At 47.6% G+C, this 21,412-nt stretch overlaps 1 protein-coding gene across 1 annotated transcript in view; it reads right to left on the minus strand.

The window, feature by feature from the left end:
* Positions 1-3,825: 3,825 nt before the first annotated feature.
* The window catches only part of LOC132387704 (C-type lectin domain family 7 member A-like), a 33,871-nt gene continuing 16,284 nt past the window's right edge, over positions 3,826-21,412 (minus strand). The window contains exons 5-9 of the mRNA XM_059960066.1: positions 15,742-15,858; positions 14,058-14,189; positions 10,290-10,432; positions 9,784-9,848; positions 3,826-4,405 (exon numbers count right to left, since the gene is read on the minus strand). Of these exons, the coding sequence (XP_059816049.1) occupies positions 4,219-4,405; positions 9,784-9,848; positions 10,290-10,432; positions 14,058-14,189; positions 15,742-15,858 (644 nt within the window). The 3' untranslated portion in view covers positions 3,826-4,218. The remainder of the gene's footprint in view (positions 4,406-9,783; positions 9,849-10,289; positions 10,433-14,057; positions 14,190-15,741; positions 15,859-21,412) is intronic.

A 21,412-nucleotide genomic window follows, 5' to 3' on the forward strand; every position in this document is an offset into this window, starting at 1 on the left:
TTTGCCTGCTGCAGCTGCTCACGTCTTTCCACACCTCCGTATATATTATTGCTAACCTGTTTTATATGTATATCTGCATTTTTGATACTGTATTACGTAGTTGACTAATAAACACATTTTTAGTTACTGTACCACCGGACTCCATCGTATCTTCCATTTCTGCTGGTTTGGTAACCCGGTCAAGGGGTGCGTGAGTAATTGGGGCCTTTATCCGGGATTTTGAACGTCAAATTGGGAGGTTGTTGAATCGATCGTGGTAAATTCCATTTTTTGATTCGGTGTGTGGGAAACAGCGGAAATAGAGATTGACAAATTTTAAAGGAAAACAACTTCGGAGGCAGTAGAGGATGCCAGAAAGTTGGAATTGTTGAATATTGCGATACGGTTGAAACTCTCGACGGTGAAACAGGCAATGAGGAAGTCAGAGGGACAGAGAGCCATAGTCGACCTCTATGTATCTGAGGGAGTCTTTTCCGAAGAGGAGCGTGAATGTTTCCCGAGAGTAAACCCAGTGGGGTTGAGCTTCAGCTTCAGCTGGAAAGATGAAGAATAGCGGCCGAGGAGAGGGAAAGGATGAGTTCCGAGTAAGGAAGCTGGAGACTGAGGAAAGGGAGAAGGAAAGGCAGTTTGAGATGGAAAGGTGAAGAGCGTTGCAGGAAAGGGGACCCGTGGCAGACCCAGACAGGGGGTTCAAGGTTGATCGGGAGGTTGAGTTTGTACCTCCTTTCAAGGAGATGGATCTTGACAGGTACTTCCTCCATTTTGAGAAAGCGGCTTTGAATCAGGACTGGCCTAAGCGGAAGTGGGCTGTTCTGTTACACAGTGTTCTTCAGGGGAAGGCTCAGCATTGTCTATGGACGAGGCTAAAGATTATGATGAAGTAAAACGGGCTCTACTGTGGAGCTACGATTTGGTTCCTGAGGCATGTGCGCGTGTCCATAAAGCGTGGAAGTATTTCACTGATACCCTACATATGCTTGCTATCTTTCTATTTCATACAAATAATGCATGTTTTTCTGCCTCGTGTTACAGTTGGTTTTGTGTTTAGCCGCTTGGCCCGGGCGGTCATGTGTGATGGAATTGCAATTAAACCTACATTGAATTGAATTGAAATGAAATGAAACTGTCCCGTCTGTAGAGGTCGCACCTTCCCAGAAAGAGAGCCCAGAGCCCAGTGATTCACATGTCTGAAAACCTCGTTCCAATCCTCTTTACCCACATTTTAAACTGAACGTTCTTTCTAATTTTGCCCACAACTGCACATACCTAAGTTTGCGGAACAGGCTCCATTGTCCTATCTATATACCGGTGACGATAACGACCACATTCCATCGAAGAATCTCGTTCTCGACCACAGTACCTTCTTTTCCCTTCCCCTAACAAAGACAACCCTGTCGATACAGCTCGCTACATTTCACCCTCCTTCCTTTCTGAGTCACAGAACCATAGTCAGTTCCAGAGTCCTGACCAGTGAGATTTCTTCTGCTTGGTCATTTGCACCTCTCTCCTCCCATCCAGAGGTATCCAAAGTGGTCTAACTGTTATTGAGCGGGTTGGCCACACGGGGTCTCTGCATCGGCTTTGGCTTTTAACCCCTTTCACCTTCTTGTTTGTCGTCCAGTTTCCTGTATCCTACATCTTGAGTGTTAATACCTCTCTGGCTGTTCTCCCTAACACTCGCTCAGCTTCCTGAATGATCCCGAGTTCCTCCAGTTCCAGTTCCAACTCTTTAACGCAAAGTGATAGAGGGTGCAGCTGGATGTCCTTCTTTCATCTCGCAAGAGGTGAATTCAACTCTCATGCCAGACATTGCTACTGCTCTGACTGTGTGATTATAAAGAAAGAAACAATAAATAAACAGAAAACAAATCAAACAACATTTTTCTGTTTTAACCTTCAGTCTCCCAAGACCCTCATCTTTGAAAATTCCTCTGACTTTCACTCGAATCCAATTTTCCGCCAGTCTTCCCACTTACCTGGCTCATCACACACACACACACACACACACACACACACACACACACACACACACACACACACACACACACACACACACACACACACACACACTCACACACCACACACACACACATTCAAACAACTGAGTGAAAATCTCTCCACACCGTCCCATCCAACAGACTTGGGTTCAGACACGGAGTGAATCACCCTCTACACTTTCCCATGACACACTCCCGGGGTCAGACAAAGAGTAAATATCCCTCCACACCGTCCTATCACACACACCCGGGGTCAGACACAGAGTGAATCTCCCTCCACACCGTCATAACACACTCTTCCAGCGTCAGAGATGTTCTCAATCTCCCTGAATACCGTCAAATCACACACTTCCCTTTTCAGACGCTAAGTGAAGCTCCTTCCACACCATCCCATCACACAGTCTCGGGGTCAAACACAGTGAAGCTCCCTCCACACTAACCCATCACACACTGCCGGGGTCACGCACAAGGTGAAACTCTCCCCACACAGTCGCATCTCGCACTCCTGAAGTTAGACACTGGAGACGCATTACCCGGAATGTGTTATCGCGCACACACGGGTTCCGAAACAAGCTGAAGCTTACTCCACTGGGTCCCTTCAGAAACTCCCGTGTTCAGAAGATCTTTCCTCTCTCCAATCCCCAGAACTCCGCCGTTCCTGAAGTCTTGAATTGTGATTCCGGCTCGGAGAATGTGTCTATGTTTGTATTCACAGGATGTGCGGGTAACAGCAGAGAATTGGAGGAGGGGTTGGTTTTGGTGATTTTGACGAAATCCGCAGATGCTGGAAATTCAAGCAAACCACACAAAATGCTGATGGAGCACAGCAGGCCAGGCAGCATCGGTAGGAGAAGCTCTGTCTACGTTTCGGGCCGAGTCCCTTCGTCAGGTCTAACTGAAAGGAAAGGTAGTAAGAGATTTGAAAGCAGGAAAAGGGAAAAGGGGAAATTTGAAAGGGGAAAATGCGAAATGATAGGTGATGACCGGAGGGGTTGGTGTGGAGCTGAGAGTCGGAAAGATGATAGGCCAAAGGCAGACAGAGCTGGAGAACGTGAAGGATCATGTGACGGGCAGCCTCGGGACCGCAAGGGAGAGGGAGAGAGTTTTTGGTGATAACGGAGACGGCATGGAGTGTAAGCGACGGAAGTTTGATGGAGACAGGATGTGTGGAAGAAGACGGCGGTGGCGGAAACAGGGAGGGATGTAGGGGAGAGTCCTGGATGATCGTGACGAGGATGGTCGGCTGGGAAGGAGGGATGACGAAGAACAGGAGACGGAAAACTCAATGCACCAGGAACACCTTCTTCCCCTCCGCCAGCATATTCTTGAACGCACCAGCTCCAGCTCCACATTTCATGCGGCATTTGTTACCTTTTTGCTTTTGACATTAATTGTAGATATTTGCGCTCTACTGATTCTTCAAAAGAACAAATCTCAGGAGGTCTAAGTCACAGATAATACAACAGACCGTGAATCCGGTAGAAAAGATGCGACACAGGTGGACAGGACATTTGACACGCTGGCCTTCATCAGTCAGGACACTGAGTCCGGGAGTCGGAGGTCACGTTGCAGTTGCAGATGACGTCGGTCAGGCCGCACTTGGAGTATGGAGTTCAGTTCTGCTTGCCTTGCTTTAAGAGAAATCTCAAAGTACTGGAAAGATTGCAGAGGGAGTTTTCCGAGGATGCTGCCGGGACAGGAGGGATTGTGTTATGGAGCGAGGTTGGGAATTCTGAGACTTTTTTCGGTGACCTTACAGAGGTGTACAAAACCACAACGGACACAGATAAGGCAAATGCGTGCACTCTATTTCCCCAGGACTGGAGTATCGAGAACATTAACGCACGAGATTGAGGTGAGAGTAGCTAAAGAAAGAAGCGGGAAGCCAGTTGGGTTAGATAAAAGGCATACCGTGGGATGGGGAGATTGGGTAGAGACAGAGTAGAGAATCGCGGGAGAGACCGGGAACAGAACGGGAAATTGTGGGAAATGGAAGCAAGAAAGCGCGGTGAGGAAAATGGGGATGAAACAGAGGAGTGGGGAGATGAGAGGGATGAGAGCGACACTTTTGAGGGACGAGGGTAAAGAGAGGGCAAGATGGAGAGTAACATTGCGATAGAAGGAAAGTGGAGAATTCGGTATGGGTGAGAGGCAGCGGCGCGGAATGGGCAGTGCAAGTTGTTAAGCGAACTGGAGGAGAAACAGGGTTTTATCATTATATTCAAGTCGGTCCCTCTGGTAGCTGACAATGAGCCTTTATCATTTCATAAATATCCGGACACAAATATCTGGATATCTCACAGATGAAGCGTGCTTGAACCTGATCGCAAGGATTAAGCTGATTGTAACATACACTGCACTCGGGGTCTGAACCGTTCATCCGGTACAGGACATTCGAAGCGAATTTCCTGCCAAAGAGAGGTAAACAATTTCAACGCACCTCCAGCAGTCAGTCGCCCAAACCACTTATACCCTCCCTCGCCATTGACCTGTGGCAACTCAACATATTCCACAAACCCTCTTTCCCAGAACAGCCCTGTGTCAGTGTCCAGAATACTCCCACTCACCCACTCTCTCCCTGCAGCCCTATGTCAGTCAGCAAAGTAATCCCTTGCCCCACACTCTACACACAGATCGGTGTTAGAGACCAGAATAATAACAGTACCCAACCTTCTCCTCACAGGCCCGTGTCAGTCCTCAAAATGTTCCCATTTATTTCACTGTCTCCCCTCAGGCCTGCATTTTCTGCCAAAGTACTCACACTCACCACTCCAACCCCACAAATCGGAGTCAGTCCAAACTACACCCACTGCCTGTCTCTCTCCCCACAGCACCGTGCCGGTCCCCGAAATAGTCCCACAGCCCAACCCCTTCTTAGATATATGTGTCAATCACTAAACCATCTCCCGCTTCGCATTCTCTGCCCACAGACCTGTCTCAGTCCCCACAATACTCCTACGGAACCATTCTCTCCCCACAGATCTGTGTCTGTCCCCAAAGTACACCGCTCCCACATTCTCTCCCCACAGACATGTGCCAGGCCCCAAAGTGCTCCCACTGCCTCACTCTCTCCCACAACCTCGGTCAGTTCCCAAAACAGTTCCATAGCTTCTCCCTCTCCCCACGGCCCCGTAGTAGTCCCCAAATTGTTTGCACTTCCCACTCTATGCTCAAGGAACCGTGCCAGTCCCCAAAATAATCCCAATGACTAGCTTTCCCGGAAAGATCTGTGTCAACCACCAAAAGACTCCCACATCGCACTCTCTTCCCACAGCCCATGGCAGTTTCCGCATTTGGAGAAGGAAGTGTGAGGATCAGAACGGGAGTGCGGCGGGAGCCATTTTGATTTTTCTCTTCTTCTCATCGGAGTTAAGAGAGGCGGGACTGCGCAGGCGTGTGACGTTGGGCAGTGAGGCGGGGAAGATTTGAAAGAAACACAGCTTTATACAGCGGGCAGCGGGCAGCGGGCAGCGGGCAGCGGGCAGCGGTGTGAGCCGGGAGCAGAGTGAAGGCTTAAGGGCTTTGGCTCAACGGGCTTAGGCGGAAACGGGCGAGGAAATGTAGGTTCCGTTTTTAATTTTCCCTGCTATTTGAGGAAAGGGGGAATTATGAGTGTGAGGGCAGCTTGTTGTTCTCGCTGTTCGGATGTGGGATGTCCTGGAGTCTCCCAGCCCCCGGGACGTCTACATCTGCGCCAGATGCGCCGAGCTGCTGGTCCTAAGGGATCGTGTTAGGGAACTAGAGTTGTCGCTCCATGACCCTCGTCTGGTCCGGGAGAGGAAGAAGATGATAGAGATGAATTACAGGCAGTTGGTCAAACCAGAACCACAGGAGGCAGACAGGTGGGTCACGATTAGTGGAGGGAAGGGAAAGAGTCAGGTACTAGAGAGTACCCCAGTGGCTGTACCACTTGACAATAAGTACTCCAGTTTGAGCACTGTTGGGGGGGAAGCAACCTACCGTTGGGAAACGACAGTGGTCTTGCCAACGGCTCAAAGAGTCCGGCCCTGTAGTTCAGAAGGTTAGGGAAAGGAAGAGGAAGGTAGTATTAATAGGGGACTCGACAGTTAGAGGGTCGGATTGGCGATTCTGTGGACGCAGTCAGGAGTCCTGAATGGTAGTTTGCCTCCCTCGTGCCAGGGTCCAAGATGTTTCTGATCGCGACCAGGATATCCTGAAGTGGGATAGTGAGTAACCTGAGGTCGTGGTACATATCGGTACCAATGACATAGGTAGAAAAAGAGAAATAGTCCTGAAAGGCGAAGATAGGGAGAAAGGAAGGGAGTTGAGAAGAAGGACCGCAAAGGCAGGAATCTCGGGAAAACTGCCTGTGCCACGCGTCTGTGACAGTAGGAATGGAATGAATTGAAGGATATATGCATGGCTCAGGGTGCAGTGATTCAAGTTTCTGGATTACTGGGTCCTCTTTTGGGGCAGGCGTGACCTGTACAAAAAGGACGGGTTACATTTGAATCCTCGGGGGGCAAATATCCTGGCCGGGAGGTTTGCTAAGGCTCCCGGGTAGACTTTAAACAAGAATGGCTGGGGGTGGGAATCAATTTGCAGAATCTAGGACAGAAGAAGTTAGTTCACAAATAGAGAAAGCTAGTAGACAGTCTGTGGGGAGGATAAGCTTGTGATAGAGAAGGGGAGTGCTCAGACCAAAGATGTAGGGGAGAAGGAAGAAAAAGATAATAAAGTTGTTTGCACTGTTAGGGATAAGCAGAGAGGAAGAGGTGGAGAGTTTCTTCAATGCATTTATTTTAATGCGAGCAGAATTGTAAGAAAGGTGGATGCGATAGTATGGATTGACACCTGGAAATATGATGTTGTAGCAATTAGTGAAAAATGTTTGCAGGAGAGGTGTGATTGGCATCTAAATATTCGTGGATTTCGTTGCTTCAGGTGTGATTGAATCGGAGGGGAACGAGGGGGAGGCGAGGCATTGTTTGTCAAAGAAAATATTACAGAGGTGGCAAGGCAGGATGGACTAGAGGGTTCGTCTCTGGAGACTATCTGTGTGGAATTGAGGAATGGGAATGGTGTAGTAACAATTACAGACCACCTAATGGGGAGCCAGAATTGGAGCAACAAATTTGTAAGGAGATAGCAGGTATTTGTAGTGATTGTGAGAGATTTTATTTTCCCACAAATAGACTGGGAAGCCGATTCTGGTAAAGGGCTGGATGGTTTGGAGTTTGTAAAATTTTTGCTGGATATTTTTGTTCAAGAAATACGTAGAGGTACAAATTGGAGACGGGGCAGTGTTGGATCTCCTGATAGGGAATGAGATAGGTCTGGTGACAGAGCTATGATTTGGGGATCTCTTCGTGTCCAGTGATCACAATAACATTAGTTTCAATATAATTATGGAGAAAGATAGAACTGGACCCAGAGTTGAGATTTTTGATTGGAGAAAGGCTTACTTTGAGGAGATGCGAATGGATTTAGATGGAGTGGATTGGGACGATTTGTTTTATGGGAAGATCAAAATAGCGAAATGGAGACCATTGAAAGTTGAGAATTTGAGGATGCAGATTTTTTTATGTTCCTGTTAGATTGAAAGGAAAGTTTAAACGTTTGAGAGAGCCATGGTTTTCAAGGGATATTGGAAACTTGATTCGGAAAAAGAGAGAGATCTACAATAAATATAGGCAGCATGGAGTAAATGAGGTGCTCGAAGAATATAAAGAATATAAAAAGAATCTTAAGAAACAAGTTAGTAAGCTAATAGAATATATAAGGTTGCATTGGCAAGTAAGGTGAAAATAAATACAAAATGTTTCTGCAGTTATGTTTATAGCTAAAGGATAGTGAAGGATGAAGTTCGTCCCTTAGAAAATCAGTGTGGACAGCTATTTGTGGAGCCAGAAGAGATGGGGGAGATTTTGACCAATTTATTTTCAGCGTTATTGAATGAGGACAAGGATATTGAATTATAAAAATAAGGAAAACAAGTAGGGTTGTTATGGAAGCTATGATGATTAAAGAAGAGTGTATACTGGAGCTTTTAAAGAATACAAAAGGTGGATAAGTCTCCGGGTCCAGGTAAATTACTCTAGAAATAGCAGGAACTCTGAGAGAAATATTTCAAATGTCATTCGACAACGGAGATGGTGCCGGAGGATTGGAATATTGCTCATGTGGTTCCATTATTTGAATGGGAATCTAAGAGTAAACCTAGCAATTAACAGCGTGCAGGTTTGACGTGGGTGGTGGGCAAACTAATGGAAAGTAGTCTTCGAAATGGCATATATAATCATCTGGATAGACAGGGTCCGTTTAGAAGCAGTCAACATAGATTTTTGATTGGAAGGTCATGTTTGTCAAATCTTATTGTATTTTTTGAAGAGGTTACGAGGAAAGCTGAAGAGGGAAAAGCAGGGGAAATTGTCTATAAGATCTTCAGTAAGGCCTTTGACAAGGTTCCACACGGAAGGTTGGTTAGAAAGGTTCAATTGTTAGGTATTAATATTGAAGTAGTAAAATGGATTCAACTGTGGCTGGATTGGAGATGCCTGAGAGTAGTGGTGGATAACTCTTTCTCACGTTGGAGTCTAGTGACTGATGGTGTGCCTCAGGGATATGCACTGGGTCCAATGTTATTTGTCATATACATTAACGATCTGGATGATGGGGTGGTAAATTGGATTAATAAGTATGCAGATGATGCTAAGATAGGTGCCGTTGCAGACAATGAAGTTGGCTTTCAAAGCTTGCAGAGAGATTTAGGCCAACAGAAGGAGTGTGCTGGAAGATGGCAACTGGAGTTTATGCTGAGTGAGTTGCTATATTTTGGTAGAACTCATCAAAATACGATATACATGGTAAATGTTAAGGCATTGAGGAAGGCAATAGAACAGAGTGATCTAGGAATAATGGTGCATAGTTCCCTGAAAGTGGAATCTCATGTGTATAGGATGGTGAAGAAAGCTTTCGGTATGCTGGCCTTTATAAATCAGAGCAATGAACACAGGAGTTGGAGTTCAGAGGAGGTTTACCAGAATGCTACCTGTGTTTCAGCACCTAAGTTACAGAGAAAGATATAACAAGTTAGCTCTTTATTCCTTGGAGCGTAGAAGGGTGAGAGGGGAATTGATAGAGGTCTTTAAAATTATGAGGGGGTTAGGTAGAGTTGACGGAGGAAGGCATTTTCCATTGAGAGTATGGGATATTCGAACAAGAGGACATCAGTTGAGAGTTAACAGGCAAAACTTTAAGGGCAACACTTCTTTACTAAGAGAGTGGTAGCTGTGTGGTACGAGCTTCCAGTAGGAGTGGTAGAGGCAGGTTTGATTCTGTAATTAAAAAAAAAAAATAGATAGGTTTTGGACAGGAATTGAATGGAGGGTTCTGAGCTGAGTGCAGGTAGGTGGAACTAGGTGAGAGTAAGCATTCGGCACGGACTCGCAGGGCGGGGATGGCATGTTTCCGTGCTTTAATTATTATATGGTTATATTAGTTTTACTACACACTCTCTACCAACAGACCGTGCCGATCCCGAAACAAATCCAATTGCCCATTCGCTCTCCGCAGAACTTTCTCTCTCTCCAAAATGCCCCGATTTCCCACTCTCTCCCGACAGCCCTTGTCAGAGGCCAAACTCATACCAATACCCACTCCCTTTAGCAACTCGTGTCTGACCACAATCTAATATCACTGCACACAACCTTCCCGCAGCCTGTGCCAGTCCTCAAAATCAATCCACTGCCTACTCGCCTCTCGCAGCCTGTATCAATCCGACGACCCACTTTCTCTCAGAAACATGCACGATCCCAAATCTCACCCGTCTTTGCATTTTCCAATCCAGTATGAACGGCCTTGGTCCCGGACAGCTTTGTAAACAAAGTTCTGTGAAATTAAATTGTTGTCACTATTGACTGAATTCGAGCAAAATTTAAGGAGCATCCCTTTCTGTCTGACCCCTGGATATTTTGAAGAGATGGTATCTGTCTCACCACAGGAGAATGTGATGCCACACTGTGGAGGGAGCCTCAATATGTGTCTGAACCCGGGGGTGTGTAATGAGACCGTATGCAGGGAACTCACTGTGTAGGACCTCGGGAGTATGTGATGTGACGGTGTGGAGGGAGCTTCACTCTGTGTCTGACCCCGGAAATGTGTGGCGGGACGGTGTGAAGGAAATTCACTCTGTTTATGACACCGGATGTGTGCCCTTGGACCAGAAGGAGGGAGCGTCACTCTGTGTCTGATACCGGAAGTGTGCGATTAAACGGTGTGGAGTGGGATTCACTCTGCTGTGGATATATCTTCCGTCGATCTGACACGTACCGCTTCTTCTGCAGAATTTATTTCAAGAAGTTTAGAATCAAGGTCCCAGCAATACTGCCTCGCTTTATCGTAGGACAATTTCAACGTGGTTATAAAATAACAGCCGCCTGCATTTCTGATCCAGGACTGGGGACACTCTTGCTCTGAAAAATAGGAAGAAGGAACAGTGAATCTCCCTGCCTACGGTCCATTACATCCGCTGTGAGTCAGACATAGAACGAGGATCCCTCCTCACCGTCCCATCACACACACTTGGACAACTACAGAATGAAACACACTCCTTACACTTAACACACTCCCGGATCAGTGGCAGATAGAGGCTCCCTCCTCACCGTCTCAGCTCACACGCCCGGGGTAAGACAGAGTGTGAAGCTACCTCCTCATCGTCCCATCACACTCTCCCGGGGTCAGACACAGAGTGAATCTCCCTCCTCATCGTCCCATCACACACTCCCGGGGTCAGACACAGAGTGAATCTCCCTCCACACCGTCCCATCACACAATCCCGGTGAGAGACACAGAGTGAAACTCCCTCCACACCGTCTCATCACACACTCCCGGGGACAGACAGAGTGAATCTCCCTCCACACCGTCCCATCACACACTCCCGGGGACAAACACAGGGTGAAGCTTCCTCCACACCATCCCATCACACATTCCCGGGGACAGACACAGAGAGAATCTCCCTCCACACCGTCTCATCACACACTCCCGGGGACAAACACAGGGTGAAGCTTCCTCCACACCATCCCATCACACACTCCCGGGTTCAGACACAGAGTGAAACACCCTCCACACCGTCCCATCTCACACTCCCGGGGACAAACACAGGGTGAAGCTTCCTCCACACCATCCCATCACACATTCCCGGGGACAGACACAGAGAGAATCTCCCTCCACACCGTCTCATCACACACTCCCGGGGACAAACACAGGGTGAAGCTTCCTCCACACCATCCCATCACACACTCCCGGGTTCAGACACAGAGTGAATCTCCCTCCACACCGTCCCATCACACATTCCCGGGGACAGACACAGAGTGAAACTCCCTCCACACCGTCTCAACACACACTCCCGGGGACAGACACAGAGTGAAGCTCCCTCCACCCCGTCCCATCACACACTCCTGTGGTCAGACCCAGAGTGAAGCTCCCTCCACACGGTCACGTCCCACACTCGCAAGTTGAGACACACAGTGAATCTCCCTCCACACCGTCCGATCAGAAACTCCTGTGATCAGACCCAGAGTGAAGCTTCGTCCACACCGCCCCATCACACACTCCACTGGTCAGATATAAGTGATGACCCCCTCCATTACATTGCATCACACTCACTCTGTGTCAGACACAAAGTGAAGCTCATTCCAGATAATCCTGTCACAGTGGACAGAGGTCAGACGCAGAGTGACACTCCCTCCATACAGTCCCATCATACTCCCAGGGGTTTCACCCAGTGTGAGCTCCGTATTGCACTGTCCCATCAGACACTCCAGTAAAATACAGAGTGAAGTTCCCTCCTCACTCTCCCAATGATCATTCCTGGGGTTAGACACTGACTGATGCTCCCTGCATAGCATCCCAACGCAACCACACTGTGTCAGACACAGAGTAAAGCTCACTCCAGACTGTCCTATCACACACTCCCGGGGTCAGACACAGGGTGAGACTACCTCGAAACTGCCCCATTTTGAGGTTTCCGGGCTCAAATACAAACAACGCTCACACCCTTCTCTCACACATTCCCGTCGTCAGAATCAAACTGAAGCTCGTTCACAGCGTCCCGTCACACTCTCCTGCTGTCAGACTCAAATTGAAACTCCTGCCACGGCACCCAATTACACATTCGTGGGACCACTGAGCAGGTGTAGCTGCCTCAATTCCGCCCCATCACAAACTTCAGGAGTCAGTTAGAAGCTCCTTTTCGCCTTACTATCACAGAGATCCTGAGGGACAGACAGAAATAGAATTTCACTCCCTACCGTACCGTCACAAACTCCCGGGGTGAGACATGAATTAGCTTCGGCCGCAATTTCCAATCAAGCAACCTGTTGCCAGACAATGAGGGGCTCTCCTTTAGCACTGTCCCGTCACGGAATCCAGGAGTAAACATAGATCGGAACTCCCTTATACTATTACATCATACCGACCCGGGGTCAGATACAGAGTGAAGCTCACTTTTGCTATGGCCCCATCACACACACATGGATTCAGACTGCACGCTCCTTACTGTCAAATCACATGTTCTTACGGATAGACACAGAGTTAATCTCCATTTACACTGTCCTATCACACTCACTCGAGATCAGACCCAGAGTGAATCTCCCTCCGCATCACCCCATCACACACTCCGGGGCTCAGATACAGAGTGATTCCCACTTCACAACATCCCATCACACACTCCCGAGGTCAGAATCGCAATGAAACTACTTCGATACCTTCCCATCACAGCCTCCCGTGTCAGTTATAGAGAGAAGGTCCCTGCAGACCATTCAATCACACACTTCCTGATTGGGCAGACAGAAATTTGGGTTCCATCCACAACGTCACGTCACACGCTCTCAGGGATAGATAAAGAATGAAGCTATCGTCTGACGATCCCATTATAGTCTCCCCATGTCAAACACAGAGTGATTCTCCTACCACACTGTCCCATCACACAGGACAGGGGTCAGTTTCAGACTGAAGCTTTCTCTGCACCACACTATCACACACTCCTTGGGTCAAAGATGGAGTGAGGCTCACTGCATGCTCTCCCATCACAAACTCCTGCGTACAAACACAGAGTGACCCTTTCTCCACACTTCTCCAACACACCCCCCGTGGTCAGATAGGAAATGAAACACTCTCTGCACAATCCCGCCGCATACTCCCGTGGTCAGACACAGTATGATACTCCTACCTGGTGACATCAACTAACACAGGAGTCAGAGAAAAGGCGATGCTCTTCATCCCCCCCCCCCCACACACACCACCGTCCAATTAAACACTGCAGTTGTTAGACACACAGGGAGGCTGCCTCAACACCGTCCCATTACACATTCTCGAGCCTATGACAGTGTAACTCTCCCTCCTTAAGTCCTCCTAATATCACACACCTCCTGGCGAGTCACAGAGTGAAGGTCTCTCTCAACCGTCCCATCATGCTCAGCTGTGCTCATACACAAAGCGAAGTTCCTCCCCCGCTCTCCCATGGCACACTGACAGGTTCAGAGTCGCTCCAGAACATCCAATCACACAATCCGCTGTCACATAGAATGAACGTCCCTCTACACTGTCCCCTCACACAGTCCGGGAGTCAGACACAGACACTCTCTCTCTATGATCCCATTACTCACTCCGGGAGTCATACACGGAGTAAAGCTCCTTCCACACTGTCCCATCACACGCACCCAGATTAAGACGCAGAGTGATGTTCCCTCTGTTCCGTCCCGTCACTCACTCTGGGATTCAGACACAGACAGAAGCTGTCTCTCCACGATCCCATCACACACTCACGGATTAAGACACATAATGAAGCCCCCGCTGCACTGTCCCGTCGAGCACTCCAGGATTCAGAGTGAAACGCTCTCTCCACGGTGCCAAAGCACACTTCAGGGGTCAGACATCCTCCACGCAGCCCCATAACACACTCACCGGGTCAAACACAGAGTGAATGATCCTCCACAACATCTCATCACACACTCCCGATGTCAAGCACAGAGTGACGTTTCCTCTTTCCATGCCTGCCCTGTGATGAGGAGCGGGTGAAAGAGAGGGATGATGCCTCACCTCTTCTGCTGGTCAATAATTCACAGATTTGAGCCTTGGTTTCGTTGACAGATCTGTACTTCGTTTCCATCTCAGTGAACTTGTGACGGAGTTCGCTGTTCATTCGTTTAAGAGACTGACGAATCTGTGACACTGAGAGAGATGGTGCAGGATGTTTGGCGTTTACAGTGACACATAAGTCAGCGTCAACCGCTACTGAACGGGTCACAGAGAGTGTGGTGTCAGTGTCACGGTGATTGGTGTCACAGTGAAGGACGTGCTGGTGGCACAGTGAGCGGTGTCGGCGCCACCTTGAAGCAGACAGGCAGGCATATTGATCCCGAGGGATATGAGAGACGTGTCTGTGTCACGCTGAGGGTTTTTTTCAATATCCCGATGAAGATTTTGTTCATGTTACAATGGGGGTCTGAATAAGTATCCTGTCGGTCAATCCGAGTTGCTGTGAAGAGCGTGTCGGTGTCACTGTGATAGGTGTCACAATGAAGTGCTTCTCGATGTCACAGCGTGAGAAATCTGAGTGAAGAGCGTGGAGATGTCACGGCGGGTGGAGTACCTGTGTCATGGTGTGTGGTGTGCTGGTCTCAAAGAGAGGGGTGTGTCTCTGTCACGATGAGAGGCATGTCGTGCCGACGATGGGTCTGACAGTGTCACACTGAGGTATGCATCGACTTCACGGAGTGTACTAAGTAGATTTTGCTGTGAATTTCGGGGTCGCTATCGCGGTGAGTGGTTTACCATTGTCAGGGTGAGGTATGGATAATTGCCTCAGTGAGAGTTGCATCGGTGTTATGTTGAGGGGCGATACCGTCTCGGTAAGGTGTGTAACAGTGAAGCGTGAGTCCTTGCCACGGTGCGGAGCTGGCCGGGAGATGTTAAGGAGCTTATAGATGTCACAGTCAGTGGTGTCTCAGTGTCACCGTAAAGGGGTGTCAGTGTCCCTGTGGTGTTTCACAAAGACAATTTAATTACCACCTGCCTCCATTTGGAGCCCGTTCGGCTCACCACTGGTCGAGAGCCCGGCAACAGTCACGATAATGGCGGACGTAACGAGGCAGAGTAGTCAGATCCTACGGTTTGATCTATTTTCCGTGTTCTCCTTCAGTGTGTGGGCGAATTCAGCCGTGTTCCCCACTGGGACTCCCTTCCACCCACCAGCCGCGGTCTCTCCTTCCACCACCAACACCCCTCCCTCTCTCAATCTCAGTTACATTGAGCCTCATCGCTGAGAGTCCAAATCCCTTCACTTCCCAGGGCCGAGAAGTGTCTCTGATTCCAGAGATTCTGTCACGTCTCCCGAATGTGATCGATTAAGTTGGAGCCATGGGCGTTTGACTGGGTCCCTCATTGGAGGCTTATCCAGAGGAATATGATACAGGGGATCCACGGGGAATTAGCCGTATGGATTCAGAGTTTATTATTTTTCAGCGTCACGGTGAGGTGGGAGTCGGTCCCACGGTGTGGACGTGACGGTGTCACAGTGGGAGCTGTGTCCCTGTCCAGTTGAGGGTAGTGTCAGTTTCACCGTGAGGGTCGGTGCCACGGCTTGGAAGGTGTCGGTATCCATGTGAGGTACGTTTGTGACATGTTTAGCGCCGTGTCCGTGTCATTGTGAGGTTTTACACTGACGTGTCATTCCACACTGTTAGTTTACGGTCTGACTCCAACCGGAGTCCGTTCGACTCACCATGGATCGAGAGCCCCACAACTGTCGCGATGAGGAAAAACGTAACTAGGCAGAGTAGGCAGATCTTACGGTCCGGACTATTTCCGATGTTCTCGTTCGGCTCCTGTTTATCCGGACCTGTAGAGACACCATTAAGATAAGCAGAAGGAGAAGATGGTGAGAGTGGGATGGGAGCGATGGGGGCAAATGTGAGAGAATGGGGAAGAGGAAACGGGAAGAGAAATGAGAGAGGGAAAGGCCGCGTGAGAAAAGGAAGCGATATTAGGAGTGACTCCGGAGTGGGATGTGTGAGAGAGGCAGCGACAAAGCGGGGGAGCGAGGGGGAGTGAGGGGAGAAAAAGTGGGAGAGTGAGGGGGAAGAGACAAAGGGAGGGAGAGAGAGTGGTTGAGAAAGAGTAGAAAGGGAGAGTGTCGCGGGTTTATTATTATTCTTAGCTGTCGGCCAACAACGTTGTCCAGGACGCATGCCGTCTTATGTAAGGCATCTCACAATTTGGAATGATAACGTCAATCCAAACTACCCATCTACAGTTTCATCCAGATCGTTTATATACTTCACAGACAGGAGAGTTCCCATCCACATCCATAGATAGAGGTCACTTCATTGGAGTAGAACAAGTTTACTCGATTACAGAATGCAGAATAAAGTATCAAAGTTACAGAGAAATTGTAGTGCAAGCAGACTATCAGTTTCAAGAGCCACGAAGAGGAAGATCTGAGGTCAAGAGTACATCTTATCGTATTAGGGGTCCGTTCAATATTCTGATTGCTGTTGTGTAGAAGCTGACCTTGAGCCTCCTGATACATGCTTTCCCATTTTCCCTCCGATGGGAGGGTGCAGAAGACAGAATTTCCTGGAACCTTTCATGACGCTGGGTGTTTTATCGAAACAGCAGTATGCGTAGAAAGAGTTCATGGAGGGGAAGCTGGTTCCGGAGCTGGGCTCAGCTCTTTCCATAACGCTCTGCAGTTTATTGCGGTCATGGGCGGAGCAGTGTTTATATTTTTAGAGAGGAACAGGGCGTTTCATGAGAACAGAGTAGTAGACGTTTTGAACAGGGAAGAAAATAAAACATTTATTTTTTTTTCCCTACGGGAGACTACTCTGTGTGATGTTGTGGCAACCAGTGGAAGTTGACTGACTGATATGTCCGGATTGATAGAACTAATGGACGCTTGACATGTCCGGTATCAAGATCCCTGATGGGAGATCACTCTGAAAGATGGGAGAGAGGAATGTAGGGAGAGACGGAGAAAGAATGGAGCGGAGTGAGTGGCCGAGAGAGGGAAAGATAGAAGAGAGAAGGGGGAGGGAGATGACAGCTGGCGTGAGACCCAGGGAGACCTGTCGGGCTGATTTGACTGGGGAGGACAGAGCAGTAATTGGTAGTAGATGTACTATATAGAGGCTTCAACAAGGCTATTCACAAGGTCTCAGATGGTAGACTGTTCTGGAGATGGTGTGGAACCCATGGAGATCTGTCTGACTAATTTGATGGCGTAGGACAGAGGCCGTGGTGCTGGAAGTAATGTACATAGATTTTAACGAGGCCCCGGATGGTATAACTCTCTGGGAGATGCAGTGAGGGACTGCTGATTAGGTACACAATTCGGTAGGCGATAGGAGACAAAGTTTAACGTTGAAGCTCGTTTCTCAGACTGGAGGCCCGTCACCAGCTTTCTTCACCGGGGGATCGGTGGTGGCTCCAATGATCTTTCTCAACTATATCGACCATTTATAACAGTTTATACAATACACGGTAGGTGAGCTTTCAGACGACATTAACGTAGATGGTATTTTAAACATTGAAGACATTTATCTCTCACAGTGGGATCTCGATTCGCCGGGGAAGTCGGCCGAGCAGGAGCACGTGTTGTTTATTTTAAGCTATCGTATTTCAGGAGGACAAACAACAGGATGGGACACACACGACCAACGGGAGGAAACTTGGGAGATGTTATAGAAAGTAGGGACCCTGGGCTACAGCTACACTGTTCGAATCATGGAACACTACAGCACAGAAACAGGCCTTCTGGCCCTTCTTGCATGCGCCGAATCATTCTTCTGCCTCGTCCCACAGACGGGCAGCTGGACCATATCGCTCCATTCACCTGTCATCCAAGTGTTTATCAGATTTTAAAAGTGAGCCCTTATTTACTGCTTCAGCTGGAGCTGACTCCACTCCCAACACTCTCAGTATTTAATAAGAAGAAGGTATTTAATAAGGTCCCACTTAGGGTATTGGTGGGTAAAGTCAAAGTTCATGGAATTGGGGGGAAGACATTGAGATGGATAGAAAACTGGTTGGCAGATGGAAAGCAAAGGGTAGCGGTGAATGTGTGTTTCCCGGAATGGCAGGTGGTGACTAGTGGGGTGCCACAGGGTTCGTTATTGGGACCACAACTGTTTACGATTTACGTCAACGATTTAGATGAAGACATTGTGAATAACATCAGCAAGTTTGCCGATGATACTAAGCTGGTTGGCAGTGGGACATGTAATGAGGATGTCATGAGAATTCAAGGTGACTTGGATAGGCTGGATAAATGGGCAGATACTTGGCAGATGACATTTAATGGGAATAAGTGTGAGGTTATCCACATTGGGAGTAAGAACAGGAAGGCAGATTATTATCTGAACGGGGTAGAGTTAGGTAAGGGAGAAATACAAAGATCTAGAAGTCCTTGTTCATCAGTCATTGAAGGTGAATGAGAAAGTGCAGCAGGCAGTGAAGAAGGCTAATGGAATGTTGGCCTTTATTACAAAGGGAATTGAGAACAAGAGCAAGGAAATACTCTTGCATTTTTACAGGGCCCTGGTGAGACCACACCTGGAGTATTGTGTACAATTTTGGTTTGCAGGATTAAGGAAGGACATCCAGGCTGTAGACAAAGTGCAGCGTAGATTCACAAGGTTAATTCCTGGGATGTCTGGACTGTCTTACGCATAGAGTTTAGAGAGACTGGGCTTGTACACACTGGAATTAAGGAGATTGAGAGGGGATCTGATTGCAACATGTAAGTTTATTAAGGGATGGACAAAATATAGGCAGGAAATATATTCCAGATGCTGTGAGAGTCCAGTACCAGAGGGCATGGCTTGAGAATAAGGGGTAGGTCATTTAGGACAGAGTAATGGAAAAACTTCTTCTCCCAGAGAGTTATGGGGGTGTGGAATGCACTGCCTCGGAAGGCAGTGGAGGACAATTCTTTGGATGCTTCCAAGAAGGAGCTAGATAGGTATCTTATGGATAGGGGAATCAGAGGATATGGGGTCAAGGCAGGAACCGGGTATTGATAGTACATGATCAGCCATGATCTGAAAATGGAGGTGCAGGCTCGAAGGGCCGAATGGTCTACTTCTGCTCCGATTGTCTGTTGTCTATTGAAGAAGTCCCCGCTAATGTTCCCTTTAAATTTTCCCCTTTAACACTGAACCCATGTCCTCTGTTTTTTTTTTTCTCCCCTTGCCTCAGTGGAAAAAGCCTGCTTGCATTCTCTCTACCTATACCAATCATAATTTTATATAAATCTATCAAGTCTCCGCTCATTCTTCTACGCTGCGGGGAATAAAGTCTTAACCTATTCAAACTTTTTCCGTAACTCTGTTTCTCAAGTCCCGGAAACATCCTTGTCAACCTTCTCTGCACTTGTTCTACATTATTCATATCCGTCCTGTCATTCGGTGACCAAACCTGCACACGATACTCCAAATTCGGCCTCACCAATGTCTTATACAACCTCACCATAACATTACAACACTAGTATTCAATACTTTGATTTAGAAAAGTCAATGATCCAAAACCTCTCCTTACTACCTTATCTACGTGTGACTACACTTTTATAGAATTTTGTATCTGCATTCCTAGCCCGTCTGTTGTACTGCATTCCTCAGTGACCTACCATTTACCTTGTAATTACCTTCCAAAGTAAATGTCCATTCGTGACTGTATTAAACTCCATCTGACATTTTTCAGCCCATTTTTCCAGCAGGACCCGATCCCTCTGCAAGCTTTGAAAACCTTCCTCACTGTCCACTACCCTTCCGAGCAGTGCATCATCAGCAGATTTGCTGACCAAATTTGCCACATTATAATCCAGATCATTGATATAGATGACAATTAACAATGGACCCAGCACTGATCCCTGTGGCACACCACTAGTCACAGTCCTCCACTCAGGGAAGCAATCCTCCACTACCACTCTCTGACTTCTCCCATTGAGCCAATGTCTAATCCAATTTACTATCTCACCATGTATACCTAGTGACTGAATCTTCCTAACTAACAAGGACCATACGGGACCTTGTTAGAGGTCTCACTGAAGTCCATGTAGACAACATCCGCTGTCCACTTTCCCTTCATCCACATTCCCTGTAACCTCCTCGGGAAACTCCAATAGATTTGTTAAACATGAGCTACCACGCACAAAGCCGCGTTGATTCTCCCTCAAAAGTCCCTGTCTATCGAAATACTTGTAGATCCTAACTCTTAGTACGCCTTCAAATAATTTCCCTAGTACCGACGTCTAAACTACCGGCTATTAATTTTCCTGATTAATTATCGAGCCTTTTTTTAAACAACGGAACATCCTGAGCTATCCCCCAATCCTCCGGCACCTCACCCGAAGAGACCGACATTTTAAAACTATCTGCAAGGTTTCCTGCAAATTCAAAACTAGACTCCTTCAAGCTCCGAGGGAATACCCTGTCAGTTCCTGAGAATTTATCTACTCTGATTTGCCTCAGGATAGCAAGCACCTCGTCCTCTTTAATCTGTATAGGCTACATTACTTCACAACTTGTTTGCCTTATTTCCATTGACCCTATGCAGGTTCCCTTAGTAAATACAGGCGCAGAAAAGCCATTTAAGATCTCTCCCATTGCTATTGGTTTCATACCTAGCCTATCACTCTGATCTTCAAGAGGACCAATTTTATCCCTTATTATCCTTTTGCTCTTAATATACCTGGAGAAGCTCTTTGGATGATCTTTCACCTTGATTGCCAAAGCTAATCCATGTCTTCGTTTAGCCCTCCTGATTTCTTTCTTAAGTATTTTTGCACTTTTTATACTCCTCAGACACCTGACTTTTGTTTTCCAGTTTCCTATACATATCATCCATCTCTCTCTTCAGAGTTCCAGTATCCCTTGATAAACAAGGTTCCTTACTCTTATTCACTTTGCTTTTAATCCTGACAGGAACATGCAAACGCTGCACTCTCAACATTTCTCGTTTGAAGGCCCCCCATTTACCAATCACATCCTTGCCAGAGAACAACCTGTCCCAATCCACGCATTTTAGATACTTTATCATTTCTTCAAATTTGGCCCTTTTCAGTTTAGAACTTCAGACTGAGGACCAGATCCATGATCAAGTCGAAACTAATGGTGTTATGACCACTGGAACCAAAGTGCTCCCTCCCACACATCTGACCTAACTCGTTTCCTAATAGGAGAGGTAATATTGCATCCTCTATGGTCGGTAACTCTATATATTGATTCAGAAAATGTTCCTGAACACATTTTATAAACTCTTACCCGACTGCACCTTTACCAGCACGGGAGTCACAATCAATACGTGGAAAACTGAAAATCCCTGCTATTCCAACTTCACGTACGCTGCAGTTGTCCGCAATCTCTATCCAGACTTGTTCCTCCAATTCTCGTTGA

Source organism: Hypanus sabinus, unplaced genomic scaffold (assembly GCF_030144855.1).
Source record: "Hypanus sabinus isolate sHypSab1 unplaced genomic scaffold, sHypSab1.hap1 scaffold_2115, whole genome shotgun sequence".
NCBI classification, from domain to species: Eukaryota; Metazoa; Chordata; class Chondrichthyes; order Myliobatiformes; family Dasyatidae; genus Hypanus; species Hypanus sabinus.